The sequence below is a fragment of the Actinia tenebrosa genome, unplaced genomic scaffold (genome assembly GCF_029948245.1).
Source record: "Actinia tenebrosa isolate PJP-AT-01 unplaced genomic scaffold, QUT_ActTen_1.0 PGA_scaffold14__42_contigs__length_11649687, whole genome shotgun sequence".
NCBI classification, from domain to species: Eukaryota; Metazoa; Cnidaria; class Anthozoa; order Actiniaria; family Actiniidae; genus Actinia; species Actinia tenebrosa.
The window spans coordinates 7937871-7961002 of record NW_028292574.1 but is presented as its reverse complement, the minus strand read 5'-3'; the positions used below and the strand labels follow the sequence as shown (position 1 = coordinate 7961002).

Sequence of the window (23132 nt, the reverse complement as noted above, 5' to 3'; positions counted from 1 at the left end):
AAGAGAGGAAAAAGACCGAAAAGAGCAAATATTCCAAATGTATGGGCAATTTTTTCCAATGAACAAGAGAGAAAAAGTTTACAAGAGCCTAAAATCTCTCGTTATTCAAAAGGACAAATGTGACAAAAGGTTATCCTAATCTGTTGTGTCATCAACGTATTTAGGCATCACTTGTATATAAACAGCTGAGCGATGAGTCGTCATTTCAACTGTAGAATACAGCAGCATAGACACACGTGGGAGACACCAACGCTCGTTTAGAATGGCGCTTAAAAAATCATTAAAAATTTCTTTGTCTTTATTGCTGCTTATGGGAGTGTGTTTGTTGAAGGATCAGGTCCAAGGTAGGTAAACTAGTATTTCTTTTCATCACATATATGTTAGTTGAGATTTGAGAAAACTATTCATAATTTTTTTATTTTTATTTATTTATTTTTATTTTTATTTTTATGTCCTCTTAAGTAGTAGTTACTTCAGCAAATCATTTTCTTCGTTTCTTTTAAAAAACTGAGGATCTTGTATTGTAGTTTTTATATTTTTTCTATTTTTTTATTTAAACATATTGACTCTCTGTGCTCTCTCTCATCGTGGGAGATTACACAGTTAACAGTAATTACAAGGTTTCTGGAGTTTTAGGGAAAAATGATAATAAGTTTAACTGATTAACAAGAAAAACACACATATATAGAAAAGTACAATTGAGACTACATCGTGGGAAATTACATGTAATGATTAGAAAGGGAAAAAAGCATATATATATTTATAGAAAAAGTACAACGGAAAAGAAAATATATCTACAAAATCAATTAAGCGTTCTTTACTCTATCTAAATCTTTTGGTGTCTGCCAAATATTGTTGGACACTCAAGAACAATTTTTGATTTTGCTTAAAAGTTAAATGTGGAGAACCACATAGAAAAAAGTTTACTTTATCAGACTCTGAAGTATGATGTTGGAAAAGCTGTGAGGAAAGCGAAAGCAGATTTTGACGTTGGACGGCATATCGGGGACAGTGTAAGAAATAGTGAGAGATGGATTCAACAGATCCATCATTACAGTCGCAAAGCGGTGTTAAATTGCAAGAAATTTTAAATAAGTAAAAATTTAAAGCACAATGACCAAGTCTAAGTCTAGGTGTGTAATATAGATGTTTGTCTATTGAGAGTGGTATCATATAATCGATTGTATTCAGTACAAAAATTGCCACGAAGTTTAGATTTAAGATCATCACTAGAACAAGCGGTTCAAATAGCGTTGTCTAATTTACTCCATTGTAGTTCTTTATTCTACAATTTGAATTCGTAATTGAAATTACGTTGGACTCAGCAAGCCCTTGTTATCCATAGTGTATTTTATTCCCATAAAAATCTTCGTGTGTCTTCTATCTTCGATGTTTGCTTCAGCTCTGTATAAATTGCTCACTGACCTAACGTTGAAATTATATAAATAGTTCAAAAACAGTTTCTATTAAATTCTATAGCCATAAAACCTCGATATAGATAATGAATAGTTCTAAAAAGCTAAGGCTTAGTCTGTTGGCTTCAGTAAGCCGATAGTTTAAACTGAACGCTCATGATCAATAACATGTCATGAACTAAGTCCCTGAACAACAAAGTTCAATGAACTTTGAACACAACTCCATTCATACATAATCATTAGTACTATATCAATAAATACATGGAGCTTTGTACTTGATTAGGAATTATCCAAACAAACCCGCTATATATTGCAAACGCTTAGCATAAACTGAATACAAAGCCCACGCTATACCGGACACTCGAAGACGTCGTTGACCATTAAGACCTGTAAAGTCGATATAGGATCGTGCCAAATCAGCGACAATGGTTCAGTTTGGAAATAAGAATAAAAGGATCGATTTAATAATTCTAGTCCTTCTACTCCTCGGCTACGCCTCGTGAATCCACACTACTTTGACAATGTGATGATGCAATTTATCGTCAATAAGAGGACAGACACATAAAAAACTGATGTCTATTTGTTAAATCGTTATCGTTATCGTTATCGTTATCGTTATCGCTATCGCTATCACTATCGCTATCGCTATCGTTATCGTTAACGTTATCGTTATCGTTATCGTTATCGTTATCGTTATCGTTATCGTTATCGTTATCGCTATCGTTATCGTTATCGTTATCGTTATCGCTATCGTTATCGTTATCGTTATCGTTATCGTTATCGTTATCGTTATCGTTATCGTTATCGTTATCGTTATCGTTATCGTTATCGTTATCGTTATTATTAATTAATCAGGGACAACGATTATTTTCTGATTTCATATGCTATGCCTCAGATTACGAAATCTTCAAGCAAGTTTCTAAAAAAACTGTTGTCTCCTATAGTCTGTGATAATCACGACAATTTTTTCACGTTTCATCTCAAAGAATAGTACTTGACTCGACTTGGCTTAAGTTGGCAAGTTTATCTATGACAAGGTTCACGTTCTTCTGGCTTGATTGACACCTACTTCTGAGGTGTTCGTCTCCGTCAACAAAGGATTTTTACTCTTAAAATAAATTTGCCAATCTACACATCCTGCGCTACGCTCATGGTTCCACTTGAATTTGGATCACATGCTGACGCCCTTCCATGTTCTATAAGAGTACAGATCCATAGAGAAGGGACCTCGACTTGTTCTTTGCCACACAAAAGAAATCACTTACACGTTTATTCGACGTTTTTTAGTGGTCAAAACTACCAACGGAAAGAGCGCGCGATCGTTGACGTCGGCTTATTGGTCAGTTTCCTTATCGATGATGAAAATTAGCCAATCAGCGCACAAGAAATTGACAATTTGAGGTACTTAATATATATTTTTGAGTGACGGAAGTCACATTGAATTGAAGGGACTCACTCAAAAGTAAAATCAATATTATTTTTCCAGCGGTTACTGTTAGGAATTGTGCCTTCTGATTGGTTGTTCATTGTTCATTACTTACATAATCTTGGACAAAATTTGATTGGACTACGCACACGGACCTAGACTGTAGTAAAAACCCGCGTATAAGAACCTAGATTTTTTCAAGTTAGCCTAAACAGGTTCTTATATAAATAGTATTTAGTGTTAAATTAGGCTAACTAGGTTCTTAATTAGGTTCTTAACCTTTGTTCAAGAAATAAAGTAGTATTTTTGAATACTGTAGTCTGGTCTTTGGTTATCCTGGTTGCCAGCCTGGGAGTTGCTTTGTTCTACATGGACTGTACAGTGTATTCTATATTGAATTCATGTACTGTGATTTCATAAAATCAAAGGTTCATCTCAGTTTCATTTTAAGTTGAATTTTTTTATTCAATGAGGACATGTTCTTTACAGTAACCATGTACAGTTATAGTGTTTATATAGCATTATTGTGTACAGATCTAGACTGTGTTATAAATATATTTTTGAAAAGGTTCGAATCCCAGCGAGGTCGGAAATTAATTTTTCCGAATTTAATTCCAAGGGTTTTCGCCCGGAATAACCTCGTTCCCAAGCACTACAACTTACCTATATCTTCTACTAATTCATTAGTGCCATTATTTTTGAAAAGATTGATTCTTTTTTTTTTTTTTTTTTTTTTTTTTTTTTTTTTCTTTTTTAAAAATAAGAACCTGTTTTAGGATTTTAGCCTAAAATATTTCTTATGTGAAGGGTGCTTAAAAATGAAATTTTAGCCTAACGAGTTCTTAAATTTTAGGTTCTTATACGCGGGTTTTTACGGTATTTAATCTCGGCAGTTTTGCTCAAGTTTGTAGCCATCGGCTGTTCGCTTGCAATTGCCCACGAAAGGTGCTTCTTCGAATCATAAGCTTACTATGTAAACTATTTTCGGATTCTCCTTACGCCTTGCACAATCATACCTGACGATTATGGTGGTGCCAATCTTAATTAATAAAAGACACTATACAATAAAGAACTTCCTGATTTTTTGTGGGGTTTATTTGTTGTTTTAACGTGAGTGTTAAATCATTATAGCGGAGCTCCCGCTCCCTCCGTCCGTCCGTCCGTGTACGCAAGAATCCCGATTGGTTGGTTAGATTATCTTTTTTTTTTTGGCGGGAATGTCGACGCGTTGCAACATCCGGGTACACATAAGGTAATTCGGCTATTAAACTTTTGTAAAAAAAACGTTTTTACACCTGTTATTACGTATAGAAATACCGAAAGATAACAACACAATTTTTTTATTCAAGCTTATATTTATATTGATGTTGATATTTATATTTATATTTATATTTATATTTATATTTATATTTATTTTATTTTAGATTTGTTTTATATTTATATTTTTTTTTTTATTTAGATTTTATTTAATTCTATTTATCTTTATTTTATTATATTTCTTTCTTTTCTTTAGATTCTCTGTATATTTATCTTTATTTTCATTTATTTCTTTTATTTTATATTTATCTTTCTTTATTTTCTTCTTTCTTTCTCTTTATAGTTTCTATTCTCATTTTCTTTCTTTCCTTTCTATTCTATTTTCTTCTTTGCTATTCATTTTATCTTCCTTTCTCTTTCTCTTCTCTTCTTTTCTTTTTTTTCTTTTCTCTTTCTTTTCTCTTTCTTTTCTCTTTTTTATCTATTCTATTTCTCTTTCTTTTCTCGTTTTTCTATTTCTATTTCTTTCTTTCTCTTTTTTCTCTTCTCTTTTTTTCCTTCTCTTTTTTTCTCTTTCTTTTATTTTTCTTTTTTTCTATTTCTCTTTCTCTTTCTTTTCTTTATATTTCTTTTTATATTTATATTTATATTTATATTTATATTTACTCTATTTACGATGGAACCCCTTTCCGAAATCGATATGTCGAAAGAAAGCTCAGAGGAGAATGAAGCCAAAAGAAAGGCCAGAAGTAAAAGAGTTTTTTCGGAAGAGGAAAAACTCTGGAGGCGTGAAAGAGGCAAAACTTCACGGATGGACAAAAAGAAAATGAGCGTGAAAGACAAAGGAATTTGAAGCAAAACTACTAGCTAAGGCGACTCTCAGATGCACAGAAAAAATCGCTTTAGGGCATGTTATAGACCAAAGACAATTAAAAAAACTTTCATGTATTCAAAGATGGATTAAGAAGTGTTCTCCAAGAACTCAGGTGTGTGTTGTTTAGCAAACAATCGTATATTATTATTTTTTGACAAGCATTTTTTCTCGACGAATCGACAAATCAAAGACTTTCCCTCAAAACTTTTAATATTTCTATAGATAAGCTTAATTTTGCTGGAGGAAATATAACACGAAGAGCATATTACAAAAAATATTCGTCCTTTGTTTAGCTTTGTAAATCATTAACAATTCGGTTGTTTTTAACCAACTATCATATGTTTTTCGTTCAAGAAAAATTCAGCTTTGTTTGCCTCCTATCGCGGGTCCCATCGGCAAAACAAAGCTGAAGACTTTCATTCAATGATTTTATATCTTCATACAGATAATTTATCTATATATTGAATGAAATGTAAAATTACACCAAACATTGAACTGTTTATTAAGTTGTTCGAGCTAGCCATGATTATACAAATGAGCTTAAATTTGTGTTGTTGAGAGATGATATGGTATAAAGACCTTGTCTTTCACTTTATAACCAAGCTAAAAAATGTTCAAAAACATTTACAGATGCCAATTTACTGACATAGAAATTAGTCATTTTGTATTTTGCATTATTTTCTATTTTGTCTTAGTTGTTCGTATCAAGTTTAATACAAAGCTTCAAAATGTCGGCCATGGAAAACTTTGTCGAAGAATCTTCAAAGAACAAAAATAGCCCGTGGGGTGGCTGGTGGAAAGTTGTGTTCAAAATTCCTAAGTGGGAGAGTATAATCACGCATAAGAAACAATGTAGTGCATTTTGATTCGATTTCAATGCATGGTTTATATTATGGGATACGTTATCTTCATCTCGAATAAAAATAATTGAAGATTTTTTTCCCGATCTTATTTTTACCTTTCAGATTCATTCAAATTGGGCTCCCGGGCTCCCTAATTTCGTATCGGGAGCTCCGCTTTTAGGCAGTGCCTAAATATATATATTAGTGGTTATGCTTGTTTCTTGATCAAATGAAATATAACGGACAAAATCAAATTTACATCCGTTGCAGCCGTCGTTTTGCCGCGCTTTTGCTATTTCGGTTGAAATCGCTAAACAGCCGACCTAATTTGGTAAAATTTCTCTACCTCCCTTCTAAAGAATAAGACTAAAGTCAACTTTATTGAAACTAATCTATAGTATTCAAAGTTTTGGAAAATGAAGATACGAACACTCACAGATGCATATTATATCATTAAAGGTGTCAAGAGTAATCAAACAGCGATAGCCTGATAGCTTTTAATCTTCCATTGTTGAAGAAACAAGAGAGAAAAAAGTTTACTTAAGAGCCTAAAATCTCTCGTTATTCAAAAGGACAAATGTGACAAAAGGTTATCCTAATCTGTTGTGTCATCAACGTATTTAGGCATCACTTGTATATAAACAGCTGAGCGACGAGTCGTCATTTCAACTGTAGAATACAGCAGCATAGACACACGTGGGAGACACCAACGCTCGTTTAGAATGGCGCTTAAAAAATCATTGAAAATTTCTTTGTCTTTATTGCTGCTTATGGGAGTATGTTTAATGAAGGATCAGGTCCAAGGTAGGTAAACTAGTATTTTTTTTCTTTTATGCAGTGATTTTATCATATTAAACATTACGGCTCTGATATTCACTGGGATTTTTGCCGTTAACAGTTTATAAATGTTCCGCTCGAGAGGGGCTCATAAACAGTAATCACTATAAATACCGTAAATATCTGTTGTAAAGAACGAAAGGAATTTTTTTTTTCTTGAACGGAATGGGAGTGAATGAAATGATTTGTAGCCAAAAGTAAATGTATTATTTCATAAGCGTTGGGCCGAAAGTAAACAGTGTGATGAGAAGCCAATCGCCCAACGCGTAAATGAAATCAGCACCCACCCTCCCCCTCCCGCAAGCAGCAATTCTTTACTTGCATTTATTATATAGATATCGATGAAATACCAGGTTTTCTCTAGTGTCGAAAACTTGATATCTTTCACCAGTGGAAGATACCATATCTTTCACACGTGAAGATATCGCTGTTGACATAGTAACGTATTTTTATAAAGAATTTTTGAGCTTTTGTTTTATTTAAGTTTCACCGACATCTATATAATAAACAGAACATTACATGGCCGCTTGGAGATACGAATTTTATCTTCTCGTGTTCAATTTAGATATCTCACTCCTTCGCTGCGCTCACTCGTGAGATATTAATTGAACACTCGAAGATAAAATTCGTATCTCCGCGCGCCCATGTAATATCCTCTATTTCTTATGCATAAATAAGGAAAAACAAAAAACACGCAACCACCAAGGACGTGAATGCCACAGAATTTTTTTTAAATGTTATCCTAAGAAGTAGTTACTTCAGCAAATCATTTTCAGTTTCTTTTAAAAGCTGAGGATATGGTATTGTAGTTTTTTATTATATAATTACCAATGAAATATCTATTTTTCTCTATTTCGAAAAATTGATATCTTCACACGTGAAAATAACATGTTATTTTCACGTGTGAAAATAACACCATTGTGATGGCTATTCAAAAATACATGGAAAGAATTGCCTGAAAAAGCCAAAACATACTTCCTCGATAATATATCCTCTATATATTCTACGATTTCAATTGTAATTGAGAATATATATTGTTGTTGTTGTTGTTGTTTTGCTGTTGTTGTTGTTGTTTTATTTTTATTTATTTATTTATTATTTTTTTTAACACCTTTATTGGGAAACTAATATTACAATGTGTTGAATAGAAAAAAACTAATAGTTACCCAGAAAGGAAAGTCACGAACGGGACACGAGACCCATGCGAGGTGACCACCTGAAATGTTGAAATAATTAAACGTAAAAATACACAAAAAATATAACATTGTACCTAAAAATAAAAAATGAGAATGGAAAAATAAGTTCATTAAAATAAAACTAGTGTACTTTAAGAGGTTAACCTCTAAGACAGGGACATTCTCGAAAAGCAGACAAGGTAAAAGACCTGTCAATATCAAAAACAGAATCAAGTAAAGAAAATTAACGTACTGAAATGTGGTTTTTGAAAGTAGCTATACTAGAAAAACATGGCTACTTTCAAAAACCACATTTCAGTACGTTACTTTTCTTTACTTGATTCTGTTTTTGGACTCATGCGGCAAGCCCTCGTAATCTAGTGTTTTATTCCCATGAAAATCTTCACGTGTGCCTTCTATCTTCGATGTTTGCTACACCTCTATACACAGTTTCTATTAAATTCTATAGTCATAAAACCTCGATATAGATAATGAATAGTTCTAAAAAGCTAAGGCTTAGTCTGTTAGCTTCAGTAAGCCGATAGTTTAAACCGAACGCTCATGATCAGTAACATGACATGAACTAAGTCTGAACAACAAAGTTCAATGAACTTTCAACACAACTCTATTCATACATAATCATTAGTACTATATCAATAAAGACATGGCGCTTTGTACTTGATTAGGAATTATCCAAACAAACGCTATATATATTGCAAACGCTTAGCATCAACTGAATACAAAGCCCACGCTATACCGGACACTTGAAGATGTGTTGTTGACCGTTAAGATCTGTAAAGTCGATATAAGAGCGCGCCAAATCAGCGACAACAGTTCGGTTTGAAAATAAGAATAAAAGGATCGATTTAATAAGTCTCCTCCTCCTCCTCCTCCTCCTCCTCCTTCTTCTTCTTCTTCTTCTTCTTCTTCTTCTTCTTCTTCTTCTTCTTCTTCTTCTTCTTCTTCTTCTTCTTCTTCTTCTTCTTCTTCTTCTTCTTCTTCTTCTTCTTCTTTGTCCTCTATCGTCGGTTGTTATTCCTTTATCGTTTGTTTTTCCCCGGTTTCATCACGCTTTCTTTATCTCTATCTAAGTTTACTCCAACAATATTCTTCGGTCTTAATCTACTGATTTAACGTTTCAAACGTATGCTCACACTAAAATAACATAATCAACGGATATTAAAACTCTCTTCAAATGATATCACAACCGACGTCAGCTTTTGTGCTGATAATTTCGTTATAGGGTTATAAAACTCAAAAGTTTGTTCAATATGTCAAACAAAATGACACTTAAAAGGTTGCAATAAAAACCCCTTACAATGCACTGTTGACTTGCGGTGTTTGTGTCATATCGAACTAGATGTTCCTTCATCAATCTCAGATTGAAAGAACGGTTCTTTCTTTATTATCGGCCAATCTTTATCCAAGTTTTTATCTTTAGAATTTTAATATACTCATTAGCGCAAGTGAAAATTCAAGCTTTAGCCAAAAAATACCACGAATAAAAAGAAAACATCCATGTCATACTGACTTATAAAAATCTAAAAGCGATGTAGTAGTCGTAAACTGGAATTTGAAAACGTTTTTTATTTTTTTATTTTTATAATTCTCTAACTATTATTTCTATAACTATGACTCTATAGACTAAATTTTCTTGGTTTTTTCCTTTAATAATATTCTCTGACGATTTTTGAAGTTTGTTTGTTTGTAGTTTGAAGTCTTGTATGCTAATCATGCAAAAAATAAACAAGATGGCGTCAATAAAATTTAAGTTTGATATGCAAAGTCAAAACAAACGAATTTCTTTTTCTAAAGAATTAAATTTAAAATTTTCTTAGCTTATCTTTAATTATAATTCAAGTAAGGGATTTTTAAAGAGAAAAGCTGCTTTATTTTTTTCCTTCCACTCGTTCAAAAACTGCTTTCCTGGATCATACAATCCTGTGAGAGCTGTTTCAGTACGGTGACCGTTAGTGAGCTTTGAGTACAAAATTAAAAACACTTCGAACTTTTAAGTTTTAAGTAAACTTTGTATGGGTCACTCAAAGAGCCTTATAAAAATCGCTCTCGCAAATAATCGATATTGACAAAATAAAGGGAATTTATTTTGACGGGAAGTATTTTATAACTTGTAAAACATAGATGAGACATTATATTTCTAATTCCAATTCCGTTTTATTGATTAAGTGTATTGTAGTTGTGTATTTAATGATGAGGGAATCAGAGTCTTAATGTACTTTGCAAAGTAAAGAGAACCAAACAAAGTATTGTTTTGACACACAATCAAAGATTAATTTTCGCAATGAAAAATCCTGATTAAACAATGACGGATGACTCAACGTATTTAAGAAAGATCAAAGCGGACTTAACGACATTTGAGTTTACTTTCATATACTTGGTTATTCTAAGAGAGCATCTCATTTAAAGATATGACTTTTTTACGCTTGGTCTTTGGTTTACTGACCATAATTGCTGCTTTCTTCTTATCTTCAGGTAAGAGTTTTTCTTTTTGTTTCACATTATAGTTAATTGAAAAATTATTGAAGTTTGAGATTGAAGTTCAATTACATTTTTGTCTTCGTCTTCTGCCAACTATCAAACTTTCGCTGTTTTTGGACCATATCAACTTTTTTTCTCACAATTTTTGGCTGTAAAACCGCTTTTCATGCTTCCACTCATGCGACTCCAAATATTCCGGGCGCGGTACTTTTTCTCGTGTGGCGCCAATCAAATTTCTAACGGTCTGATATTAATGAATTAATGATACGAAAACCAAAATCCCCAAACACCAATTTCTAAAAGTCGCAGAGGTCCGGCGAAGAAACATGAAAAAGTCGTTCGAAAATAAAGCTGTTTCCTATTTCTCATTATTTCATTTTTTCTTTCCTATCTTTATTATAGCGGTGGGCCAGACTCAACGCGTCACTTATTTCCTAAATTGCTAGCAAACTTTCGTTCCGAAATTACCGACTGGACCAATTTTGAAGAGATTATTGAATCTTGTTCGGAGTTATCTCGTCAAAAAGGATATAGATATTTTGGTATTCAGTTTTATGGAGAGTGCTGGAGCGGCGAAGATGTAGAGTTTGATAGGGAGGGTTTTTCGATTCGTTGTGTTAGCGGTGTTGGAAAAGATGGATCGAACTTTGTTTACGAGAATATTGCAAGCGAAGGTAATACGTTAATTAATCTAAAATATTTCGTAAGAAAGTTTATTATAAATTTGTAAATTATATTTCATCTTAATTTAATTTAATTTTAGTTCATAAAAGTTATACGTCGCCATATTTGAAGCAGACTCCTGAAAATGGTGAAAGGTTTTCTAGATATCTATAAATATTATAGAATAAGACGCTAAAAATTATTCGTTTTTACACAAAGCAGACAAGTTAATCACTTGTTTTATTTGCATTTGTTACCAGTAATGAATAGATTTGATTAGCATCCTAGTGACAATTAGCATTATCATTCAAATTCTTTTTTCCTTTGTTTTGATTGGCCGAGATAACTGTGAATAACTGCGCACCTGACTAATTTCGTACCCAGAGCCTGCGTTTCACCTGGCCTGCGGCGAAGGACAAGGGCTCTGTCATAATCCATTTTTTCACAGGTAGCACAAGCTTGGTTTCTATGGTGTCATGTTATGAGGAAATGTATGGGTATGCATCAAAAATTTCAATAAAATCATTGAAACGTAAAATAAAGCCTCGAAATTTTATCCGATCATTGAGAAATAGCACGTCTTTCGCTCTGTGTGGTTATTTTTTGAATTTAGCCCGTTTTAAGTGATTTTTTTCCCCCACCAGCATTTTTTCTTACTGGTGGGGGAAAAATCCTTAAAACGGGATAAAATTTAAAAAATAATCACGCAGAGCGAAAGAAGTGCTATTTCTCAATGATCGGATAAAATTTCGAAGCTTTATTTCACGTTTCAATGATCTCATTGACATTTTTGATGAATCCCCATACATTTCCTTATAACATGACACCATAGAAACCAAGCTTGGGCTACCTGTGATTTTTTGAGACCAGGATTTCTTGGACTTCCGGTATAAGAGTGCATGCGTTCAAAGACTTGCCAAAAATAAAAAATCGTTTTCGATTTCTAATTTTTACTTTGATCGGAAGTAAATGCAGAAATCTGTTTGAAAGCATGATTTTCATTGATTATGTTTCACTTCCGGAAAATTGCTCATGCGCAAAAAAATGATTACGCAGGCTCTGGGTACGAGATTGCCTACCTGACATAATATTCTGCTCATGCGCATTACGATGCACAGCCATTTTGCTGCGAATAACAGTCTGCTCATGTACAGTAACGATGCATTTGTCACTGAACATGGCTCGCTTCCCTGTAAAAAAAAAAAAAATAACAACAACAACAACAACAACAACAACAACACACACAAGAAGAAAATGGGAAAACAAAAATTGAATGATAGAATTAATGAACTCGGTTATATCAAAACATCGTGATTTGCTAGTGGCGAGCAAGCAATCTTCCTTCGACATCTGGCAAAAAATTCCTTGTTCACCACCAGCAACTCAAGATATTTTGCTCAACCTCGTCCAATAATTGCTTATTAAGAGAGGTGGCTGACTTTTCTTAGGTTAGGTATTCATATGGACTAAGGCACAAAGTGACGACTTAGTTGGGAATGCGTGACAGTAACAAATCAGACGATGACTTATTGACGTGTATGACGTGCAACTAATTTTGAATAGCTGACTTAAATTGCTGCACAAGCCTGCACAAATGAGTTTGTGGTATATAAGAGCATCAGTATCCGTGTGCATCGAATGCGAAACTGATGTAATGCGATTCATTGACTTATCTAAGAAGCCTTAGTAAGGGTGTTCTCAATAGAACTAGCTATTTCAAACTTGCTTAACTTTTCCTTCAACTTTTTGCAAAATTGACTACAATACTTTACCTTTGTTGGTCAGCAGACTCTGCCAAGAAGACGCGGGGAGGCGGGTTGAAGGGGTCTGGGAAGAAGTGGCATGCTACTTTAGACTGAGAAAAAATCTGGCTACCCATTCACCATCTTCACCTCCTGCTTTGATAAAGACGGCTTCTCGAAATCAAACCTATTTTCGTGCAACAACATGACATTATTCCTGCCTTAAATCGATCATGCCTCCCATGTCAACCCTAGCTCCATTATCAAAAATGCGTAATTCACCATTTTAACACATCGGTTCACTGGTCACACACTAAGCATTAATTCGAGGCTTCGAGGTAGTTTTCAAAGGTTTAGGCAATTTTGAACTTGCAGCCTCAAATCGGTTAAATACTCAGTATAGAGGCTTTGCATCATCACGTGATGGCAGCCATTTCCCTTGGGAAACTGAATTCTTTTTCAGGTGAATTAGATTAGACCAGATTCAATTGTTCCTGCCTCTTGTCATGGCTGCCATCACGTGATGATGCAAAGCTAGCCTCTATTAGAGCAGTAAACCGATGTATGAAAAGTGGTGAATATTAACTGCAAAAACCAGAGAAAAATCCCTAACTCCTACAAGAAAAATTCAGTCAACAGTTCAATAAAGCCATCCAGGTTGGATGTGTGTACAGGTTGAAAAAAATTCGGGAAGCTTGAGAAAAGCTTAAGAATTGCCAAATAGCTGTGTTCCAAACACTTAGTCCCCTTAGTCCCCTTAGTCCACTTAGTCCTCAGATTGTTTTGTGCTTTGATCACTCAGCCAGAATATTGAAAGTTGGCCAGAGCTCGCGTTGTCACGATATCAAATTCAAAGTTGGCTTGCGCAGGAAAATACTAAAATGTTTTAAACTGCCTATGAACCTAACTCACTAAATCGCTGAGAATTAGTGGTTCATCTGTTTATTTTGATTTACGTGCAGCTTCTGACGAATGTGGAATTAAGCCATCACAGTCACGTATTATCGGTGGAACGACAGCTCTTCCAAACGAGTGGCCTTGGCAAGCTGAAATCTTGATGTTAAACACGAAAGAAAACAAGTTTATTCACAGATGCGGGGGAGCCTTGATTGATAAATGGTGGATTGTGACGGCTGCACATTGTGTCTTTCAAAACATCGATCCAAAGAACTACAAGATCAGGCTGGGTATGTAGTAATCCTTTCTTGTCGTTGTCGTTGTCGTTGTCGTTGTCGTTGTCGTTGTCGTTGTCGTTGTCGTTGTCGTTGTCGTTGTCGTTGTCGTTGTCGTTGTCGTTGTCGTTGTCGTTGTCGTTGTCGTTGTCGTTGTCGTTGTCGTTGTCGTTGTCGTTGTCGTTGTCGTTGTCGTTGTCGTTGTCGTTGTCGTTGTCGTTGTCGTTGTCGTTGTCGTTGTCGTTGTCGTTGTCGTTGTCGTTGTCCTTACTTCATTTTGTTAAGGAGACTATAATATTTTTGCGCGTAACTGACGATGATATATCTTTGCTTCAGGAGAGCATGACAGATCCAGGAAAGAGCAAGGAGAGATGGAACTACCAGTATCGATTATTCATATTCATAGTAGATTCTTGACCAACAGCTATGGCTATGACATCGCTATCATGAAGCTAGCAGCCCCGGCCATTATTAACCCGAAGGTCTTTCCTGCTTGCTTACCAAAACTATACCAACAGGTTAAGACGGGACGAAAGTGCTTTGTAACTGGTTCGTATTGCGTAGTATGATCCTTTGTGAGCCCAGTTTTACGTTAACAGAGAACAGCTAGGGCTGAAAAACAACACACTCAGCGCTCGTTTGCTTTATATACAAAATGCTTATGGTTTCTATTAAAAACATTCCCAAATGCTACTAACTAAAGTTGAGAGGATTAGCCCGTTCCTTGGAGGTTAAAAAAATAATTATTAATTAACTGATGCCAAACGTTTGAGCCCTTTACGAAGTTAGAGTTTAGGATGCCAGATGATGGAATCCACAGCCTCTGTGGTAATTGCGCGGGGCGACGTATTAGCGAAAAGGATCTAATGTTTACTGAAAAGGGACCGAAAGTTAACAATCAATTAGTGAATGATTCCACTCTTAGTTTTGGTGTGTTTTTTCAGGTTGGGGTATGACAAAATATCAAGGTTCTCATGCCACAATACTACAGCAGACCAAGTTACCTCTAGTATCCCACAAACAATGTGCAGCCGTCAACGGACTTATTCGCGAAGTAGACAAACTCACCATGCTGTGTGCTGGGTATGGAGGCAACAGATCCATCAGCGGTTGTCATGGAGACAGTGGCGGACCATTTGTTTGCCAAGAGGATGGCGGGCGCTGGTTCTTGAGGGGAGTCGTCAGTTGGGGAGATAACGATTGTAGTGGAAAGTCTTATTCTGTTTTCGCCAGGGTCAGCTCGTTCATTGACTGGATTGATTATCATATGAGCAAGGATCCGCTTGAAAGACGTAAGTCTATGTTCTTTTGTTATTGTTAGCTTGCGCGCAGGAGTTTAAGAGGAAGGAGTTGCATCAAAATATAGTCTTCACAGGGAATGGGGTGCACTGTCAAAACAAAAACATTGCAAGGGAATTATTTATGTGCGCTCATAAACAGGGTTTAAAAGGGGGTACGCGTCTACATGCTCATTCTTCACAGCGGAGAGGGTGCACTCATAAACAGGATTTAAAAGGGGGTACGCGTCTACATGCTCATTCTTCACAGGGGAGGGGCTGCGCTCATAAACAGGGTTTAAAAGGGGGGTACGCGTCTACGTGCTTATTTTTCACAGGGGAGGGGGTGCGCTCATAAACGGATTTTAAAATGGGGTGCGCGTCTACATGCTCATTCTTCACAGGGGAGGGGCTGCGCTCATAAACAGGGTTTAAAAGGGGGTACGCGTCTACGTGCTCATTCTTCACGGGGGAGTTAGTGCGCCTACAATTATCATGAGGGGAGGATGTGTTTCTATCTGGGTCAACTATGCTAGTGCTCACAAAGATGAGAGCTAGTTTGCCTACTAATGACATTCCAAGTGATCACCTAATCATCACAGCAGAAGTCAAAAATTACATTCTTACTTTCTTTCTGTGTCATGATATAGCAACCGGCTGTACGGATGCTCACTTCTATTGTGAGGAGTGGAAAGCCAAGGGCTATTGTAACTTCGGTTACTTCGACTACATGTTGAAGGGATACTACTGTAAAAAGACCTGTGGAGCTTGTCAAGTAGAGGTTTAACGATCCGTCCAAACCTCCAAGGTACGAATCAAAAAAATCATGCATTATGGCCTGTACGACGACGACCACAACAGACAATGCAGCATGCAGCAGCAGAAACAACAACAACAACATGATAAACAAGACACAAAAAACAATAAATGAAACAAAATCCAAACAACAAAAACTTAATTAAAAAAAAAACGAAATAAGCGGGAGAAAAACAAATTAACAAACAAAAACAAAAACAAAAACAAAAACAAAAACAAAAACAAAAACAAAAACAAAAACAAAACAAAGACAAAGACAAAGACAAAGACAAAGACAAAGACAAAGACAAAGACAAAGACAAAGACAAAGACAAAGACAAAGACAAAGACAAAGACAAGACAAAGACAAAGACAAAGACAAAGACAAAACAAAAACAAAAACAAAAACAACAAAAACAAAACCAAAAACAAAAACAAAACAAAGAAACAAACAAAACAAAACAAAAAAAACACCAAAAAAACAACAACAAATAACAAGTTTAAATAACAAGTTTAAATAACAAGCAAGTGCAAACAAACAAACAAACAAAAAAAGAAAAAAGAACAAACGAAACGGAAAGCCGCGAAGTACACTCTCTACTAATTGTAACAATGCATTTTTTGCGCGCGTGCGGAATGGTAATATGAGCAGCATACTTACACTGCAACTCCCAACGCCACGTTGCGCCTCGAGTTGCGCGGTTTTGTATGTACATGTTGCTACCGCACTTTTGAAAGAATTGCGTTACCCCTTAAATTTGATTTCCCTCCCTCCCTCCCTCCCTCCCTCCCTCCCTCCCTCCCTCCCTCCCTCCCTCCCTCCCTCCCTCCCTCCCTCCCTCCAACGACGACAGAGAATGGAGGTGACTCACCACAGGTAGCCCAAGCTATCCATCATTATAAGAGAATGTATAGGGATTTTGCATATTGTCGATTTTCAGCGTAATTATTTTAAATAAACTTCAATTGTAATTTACTGCGTGTTTCACGAATTTTTAGAATTTTTTCCAACCTCGGTTGCCTAGATTGGGCTACCCGTGGCCCTACTAATCGGGGAGAAATAATCTTATTAATCAACCCAATAAAGTTTTCTTTGGTATTTGGTTTACACACCATTTGACCTTCAACCTCACAGGTCTACAAAATTCCCAATGTATGATGCCCAAGACCCGCAAAAGATCTAGATGTTTGTGGATGCAAAAAAAAACTGACTCCAGGCTTAAAATAGAGGAACTAACGACGCCCTTACCGACTGTTAATGAAATATGTAGTTTAAAGAATTATTTCAAAGTTAACAATAAAATTTCCTTGATTCAATTTACTTTGTCTTTGATGATGTTTCATTTTATTCAAATCTTTCCTGTGGGAAAGACAGGGTTACCACGACAACCTTCACCATTTACTGTGGGCCCTGTATATAATCACAAGCGTCTTCATTGCTATTGGTGTCTCATATATCACTAGGACATTAAACAAGCGCCATAATAACAAGGTGTCTGTACAACGCGGTTAAACGGGCACTTGAATGAAAATGGATAAGAATTGGAAATGACTTTAAACTTAATTAAAAGTATTCATATGGCACCAATAGTAGCCGAGCAACATATTTTCTTCACAGTAAAATGTTTCAGATAAAAATTATCAATTTTATTTAGCATATGAATTGTGAGTAAATGACGTCATTTACTCTTTTAACCCAAAATTTCTCAACTGCAAGTGGCTCCCAGGCGAAAATTTTTACCAATCTGGTTTTCATAATCATAATTGAGTCAAATTATCCTCAAATAATTCAATTATTCGGACTTTGAAAAATTGGGGCGTTTTCATCCAAGTGCCCCTTTAAAGCCGTCATCAGTAACGGTCCCAGATCCTCACGGGCCCTCTCACTTAGTGGAGATTGAGGATCTGGGGCCGAAACTGATGACGGAGGCGGTGGAGACTATCCTACCTCTAGCTCTACCTCTTTTATTGTCAACCCAGGGCTTAATAGAGTGGAGTTACTAAACCCGTGGAATTAGACTAATACACATTAGTAGAACTTAAATCCATTGTTTTCTTTTGTGTCTATTTGGCTATGACACGTTGACTATTACTGTTTATTTCACGGGCTAAATGCCTTCACTCTATACAGATGGAATTGGAATTTAGCAGGAGGGAGGAAGAAAAAAAAGATAAGAGCACACACGTAACATATATACGACTTTTTTTATTTTTTTATTCTAGATTATCACTAAATTACCTAAATGTCATATATATAAGAAAACAGCATTTCATCTCTCATTATTCTCATCTAGCAAAGGTTAATTCTAAATTCCAATTATTATTTTAAACAAGCGCAGAGCAAACGAGAGATTTCGACGTCTTCACCTGTAGTGAAACTATCACGAAATGTTTTCGTTCGTTTCATGTGGTTTATCAAACTAACTTCCACTATAAATCCAATTAATCCATATTATTATATACCAACTATCAAAGTTCATTTTTCTCGTGATCTGATTGAGCAGGTGACGTGAACACGTTTCCCCGGCAACGGCGATTTTCAATGATTTTCAAGTGATTTCCCCGGAAATGTAAGTTTTTGTAAGTTTTTCGAGATCAAATACAGTAAAAACCCGCCAGTAAGAACCTACATTTTTAGAGTTAGCCTAAACAGGTTCTTGTTTAAATGGTAGTTAACACAATTTTAGGCTATCTAGGTTCTTAAATAGGTTCTTATTCCTGTGTAAAAAAAAAAAAAACAAATAAAATTCTGCTACAAGATAAAAATATGGTAATCAGCCTATTTTTCAATCAACCTCACCCCACCCCCATCAACAACACCCTAGAACATTAGTTGATTTATCTGCACAGCAATGGCAAGCTCCTATTTTTCCAAACAGGATTCTAACCCAGCTCTGCATCACTAGATGATGGTTTTGGAAATAAGAACCTGTTTTTCATTTTCTAGGATAAATAGGTTCTTGTTTAAAGGGGGTATAAGTGACAAATTTGAGGCTAACAGGTTCTTAATTTTCAGGTTCTCGGCTTACTTGCGGGTTTTTACTGTAATCAAAAAAATCAAACAACTTTCACACTTGGTATATAACAAAACACTTATTGTCTTGAACCTCGGAAAAGCATTGTGTTTCGTGGTCCCAGTCAATAAGTGTTATTCGCTACTTTCCATATCACCATAATGACTTGCGTCTTTGGGGGGTAATCAATCACAAAAAAAATGTCCCAAATTGAAAGGTTCAGTCTTAATTGAATTTATACTATACCTGCTTTTATCTGTACAATACTGATTATCAGTTTATTTCAAGTTATTTTTTCATGTACAGATCATCAAGAGTTTTGGTCTTACAGAAAATGTATTGACTTACGAAAAAATTTTTAAAATTTACCTTAAACGTCTTCAAGCCTCTATCTTTTTCTGTTTTTTACTTCTTCATTTTATTTTTGGATACCAAACAAGGTATTGTCAACATTGTCTGATCAACCTTCAGCAAAATAAGTGGGTTTTTACCCTCTGGTTACCCTCCAAAGACGCAAAGTATTATGGGGATGTGAAAGTAGAGAATATTAATAATCTTTATTGGGTAAACAGATAAAGCAAAGCTTTTTTCCAATCTAGCCCACTAATCATGAACAATATCATTAAATTGCCTAAATAAGATTTGCCTATAAACACCCAATTACAATGAATTAATTATGTAATTATACAGCTTCTCATTAATCCCATATAGGTAACTTTGTAAAAATCAACATGTGAGTATAAAAGCGTACCCCAAGATCGTGGAAAGCCGAGAACGACTAAACGTGTTCTTATTTGCTTAGAGTAGACGAATCTAAATAAGATCCTTTCAAGCCGACATCTACATCTTGCTTGCTTTACTACTCAATTATTTTTAAACCACCCTCAGTCTTTGCTGAGCCTTGAATCTGAGCAGCCAACGACAACGAGCATGCGTAGAATCAATCGCTTTGTTAGTTTGATGGCATTGATTTACATGCAGCTTTCCCGTGTGCAAGAGACGGCTTGCACTAACAGGTCATGTGACCCTACCTCCCTTAAAACGAGCAGTTGTGTAAAAACGAACTTTAGACATGAAAGGAGCAGCTCAACATTAGTAAGAGAGCGAAGCTTCAGCTCATAATGTTGACTAAAAGGATTTGTATGGGAAAAGTGTTGGCTGGCAGCCTCTTGCGGTCCAATCTATTTCCCATACGAATCCTTATGAGATAATTGATTTTATATTTAATGCCATTTTTCCTCTTTCGCTTGTTATAAGCTACAACTTCGCCACCCTACTAATATAGAGGTGCTCTTTTCATTCCGAATGTTCGTTTTGACACAGTTGCTCGTTTTAAGGGAGGCAGGGTCACGTTACCTGTCAGTGCAAGTCGTCTATTGTTCAGGCTATACACGGTATCCGCGTACAATATGCCCGCAACGGCCGCTTGGATATAATGCCTTTTTTTTTACCGAGGACTGAGGATAAAAAAAAAATCCAAACGTATCTTTAGACTGGGCTGTCACAGGCATTGACCTCATTAAGCAGACGAGTAATAGTTGCAAATGTCTTCAAGAGGGTTATTCTGGATGAACATAATTATCGTTCAATAGAAAATAATGAACAAACATAAATCTAAGAACAAAGGTAATAACACTGAACAAACATACGTACACTGTAACTGGTAAGGAATACCACTCGCGAAACGTCTTATAGGGGGCGCCAAAATCGACGTAGTACAAGAGGATCATTATGACGTTTTCCAGCACTATTACGCAATATGACAAAAAATGAATAAGTCTGAGGTGTTTTCTGGCAGTTTCTGTTTCAAGACCTTCTTCATCGAACGGTTCGTATCCTATCCAAGATGAACCGAAAAAAAACCACCAAAATAACACATTTTCACAAGTACACGTGCACGTCTTCACTGCGTTAGCGTATGGCCAAATGCAATGCATAATTCGTAAGGAAATAAAATGAAAAACCAATATTGCTATGAGCAACCAAGTGAAGCCAACGACAAAGTACGTGATTGCTAACAATCGAGTGCTCAAAAGGAAAAATTTTGTCAAAAAGTCTAGAATCTTGTATTTCATAGGCTTGTTTGGAATTTCTTCTTGGAATGCCCAGACCAAACTTAAAAATGACACTGGTAAAGAAATAATTTGAATAGTGTTCACCGGTTCTATCTGAACGCTAACAACATACAGCTGAATTACAAGTTGTGGAGCTGACTCAAAAAGCGCTTCAAAACTTGCAGATTGTTCAGTAGCTTTCAGAACATCATATTCATATTGTCCTTTTACGATCTCTTCGCCTTTCCAGAATTTCTTTATCCCACAGACGACAAAGGCTTCCAATCTATAGAATGCTACCGTAAATGGATGGCAACCACATAGACACATCATATCATATGCGCATCTCGCGTCACTGTTTTTGCTTGTTCCATAGAAAAAGGCCCAAAATGCAGGAAAAGGCGTTATCATAAATAACAGCCCTACTATAAACCAGTTCTTGTGTCCAGCACTGTAATATTCCATCAGCGTAAGAATGTCTGTGATGGGGTCAGCGAAACTCAGAGCACTTAATGGAATTAGCAGCAAGATATCTTTCGTTGTTCTCTGTTGAGTACTCATGCTTGTATTATGGGTTTCTATATGTTCACATTTCAAAAATGGTTTCGCTTAACATTAGCCCAAGTATAGTTCATGTAAAATGGTTTCCTTCAGAAGTTCATGGACTTTTGTTTCCATGGTTTCTAAATTTTTGTTTGGGTAAACAGACGTGTCGGTTTACTGAAGGTTATCTTGAGGTCGTCACTTTGATCGATAGTTTTTCGTTTCCATGTTTGAATTCAAGTCCAGAATATTTTCAAAAAAACCCTTAAATCTATCTTTGAGGTGCATAACGCGATAGCTGATATGTTGTTTGACGATAAAGAAGCATTCCTCACTAGCTTTTCTTGTTAGATCAACCAAGATGGCGGCTACTGTTTCATTGGTATTCATATCTCAAAGGATTTTGAGTCACATGGTTGCTTTCCAAGAATAAAGAGTTAAAGATATTTCTTTATTTTGTGAAGTCATCGCATTCTTCTTCCTCTAGCTTCTAGCTTGCTTGTTTATCTTTCGTGTCAAGTATAATCCTTAATAAGTTGATTATGCGTAAACTGTACTGAATCAAAAAAGTGTGCGTAATAATTAAATCTATGCTAATTACTGTGCGTAATTTGAAATGGGATGCGCGTCTACATATATGGCTCATTCTTCACGAAGGGGGGGGGGTGGGGTGCGCTCATAAACGGGGTTGCGGTGCGCTTCTACGTGCTCATTCTTCACGGGGGAGTTGGTGCGCCTACAATTATCATGAGGGGAGGATGTGTTTCTATCTGGGTCAACTATGCTAGTGCTCACAAAGATGAGAGCTAGTTTGCCTACAAATGACATTCCAAGTGATCACCTAATCATCACAGCAAAAGTCAAAATTACATTCTTATTTTCTTTCTTTGTCAACCTATAGCAACCGGCTGTACGGATGCTCACTTCTACTGTGAGGAATGGAAAGCCAAGGGCTATTGTAACTTCGGTTACTTCGACCATATGCTGAAGGGATACTACTGTAAGAAGACCTGTGGAGCTTTTCAAGTAGAGGTTTAACGATCTGTTCAAACCTCCAAGGTACGAAATAAATAAAACATGCATTATGGCCTGTACGACGACGACGACAACCACGACAACAACAACAGCAGCAGCAGCAGCAACAACAACAACATAATAAACAAGCAACAAAAAATGAATAAATTAAAACAAAAACAAACAACAAAAACTGAAATTGAGAAAACGAAATAAGCGGGAGAAAAACAAATTAACAAATAAACAAACAAAAACAACAACTCAAAATCAAACAAAAAAACAAACGGGAAAAAACAACAATTAAAACATTTCAAACAAGCAAACGCAAACAAACAAACAAACAAACATACAAACAAAGCAAAACGCAAAGCAGCGAATTAGAAACTCTCTACTATTCGTAACAATGACCTTTTTTTTTTTGCGCGCGGAATGGTAATATGAGCAGCATTTGCATTTTAACTTCCAATACAATAATGTTGTGCCTTGTGTTGCGCGGTTTTGTACATGTTGCCCGTAAAATTACCGCACTTTTA

At 35.7% G+C, this 23132-nt stretch overlaps 2 protein-coding genes across 4 annotated transcripts; one reads left to right on the top strand and one right to left on the bottom strand.

Moving 5' to 3' along the window:
* Nucleotides 1–212: 212 nt before the first annotated feature.
* Nucleotides 213–15983, top strand: LOC116294930 (chymotrypsin B). Of its 3 annotated transcripts, none has more exons than XM_089029743.1 (5): nt 213–344; nt 13693–13917; nt 14239–14451; nt 14847–15194; nt 15830–15983. In XM_089029743.1, exons 1-5 carry the CDS (start codon nt 263–265, stop codon nt 15964–15966), a joined length of 1005 nt encoding a protein of 334 aa, XP_088885869.1. In that variant the 5' UTR covers nt 213–262; the 3' UTR covers nt 15967–15983. The 3 variants fall into 3 exon arrangements, with proteins under 3 accessions (XP_088885869.1, XP_088885871.1, XP_088885870.1); XM_089029745.1 differs by lacking the exon at nt 213–344 and adding an exon at nt 6475–6618; XM_089029744.1 differs by lacking the exon at nt 213–344 and adding an exon at nt 10211–10319.
* A 2182-nt stretch (nt 15984–18165) lies between these two features.
* LOC116294929 (uncharacterized) lies at nt 18166–22140 on the bottom strand. Its single transcript, XM_031702622.2, has one exon. The coding sequence runs from the start codon at nt 21601–21603 to the stop codon at nt 20548–20550; it is 1056 nt and encodes a 351-aa protein (XP_031558482.2). The 5' UTR covers nt 21604–22140; the 3' UTR covers nt 18166–20547.
* Between the last annotated feature and the right edge of the window lie 992 nt (nt 22141–23132).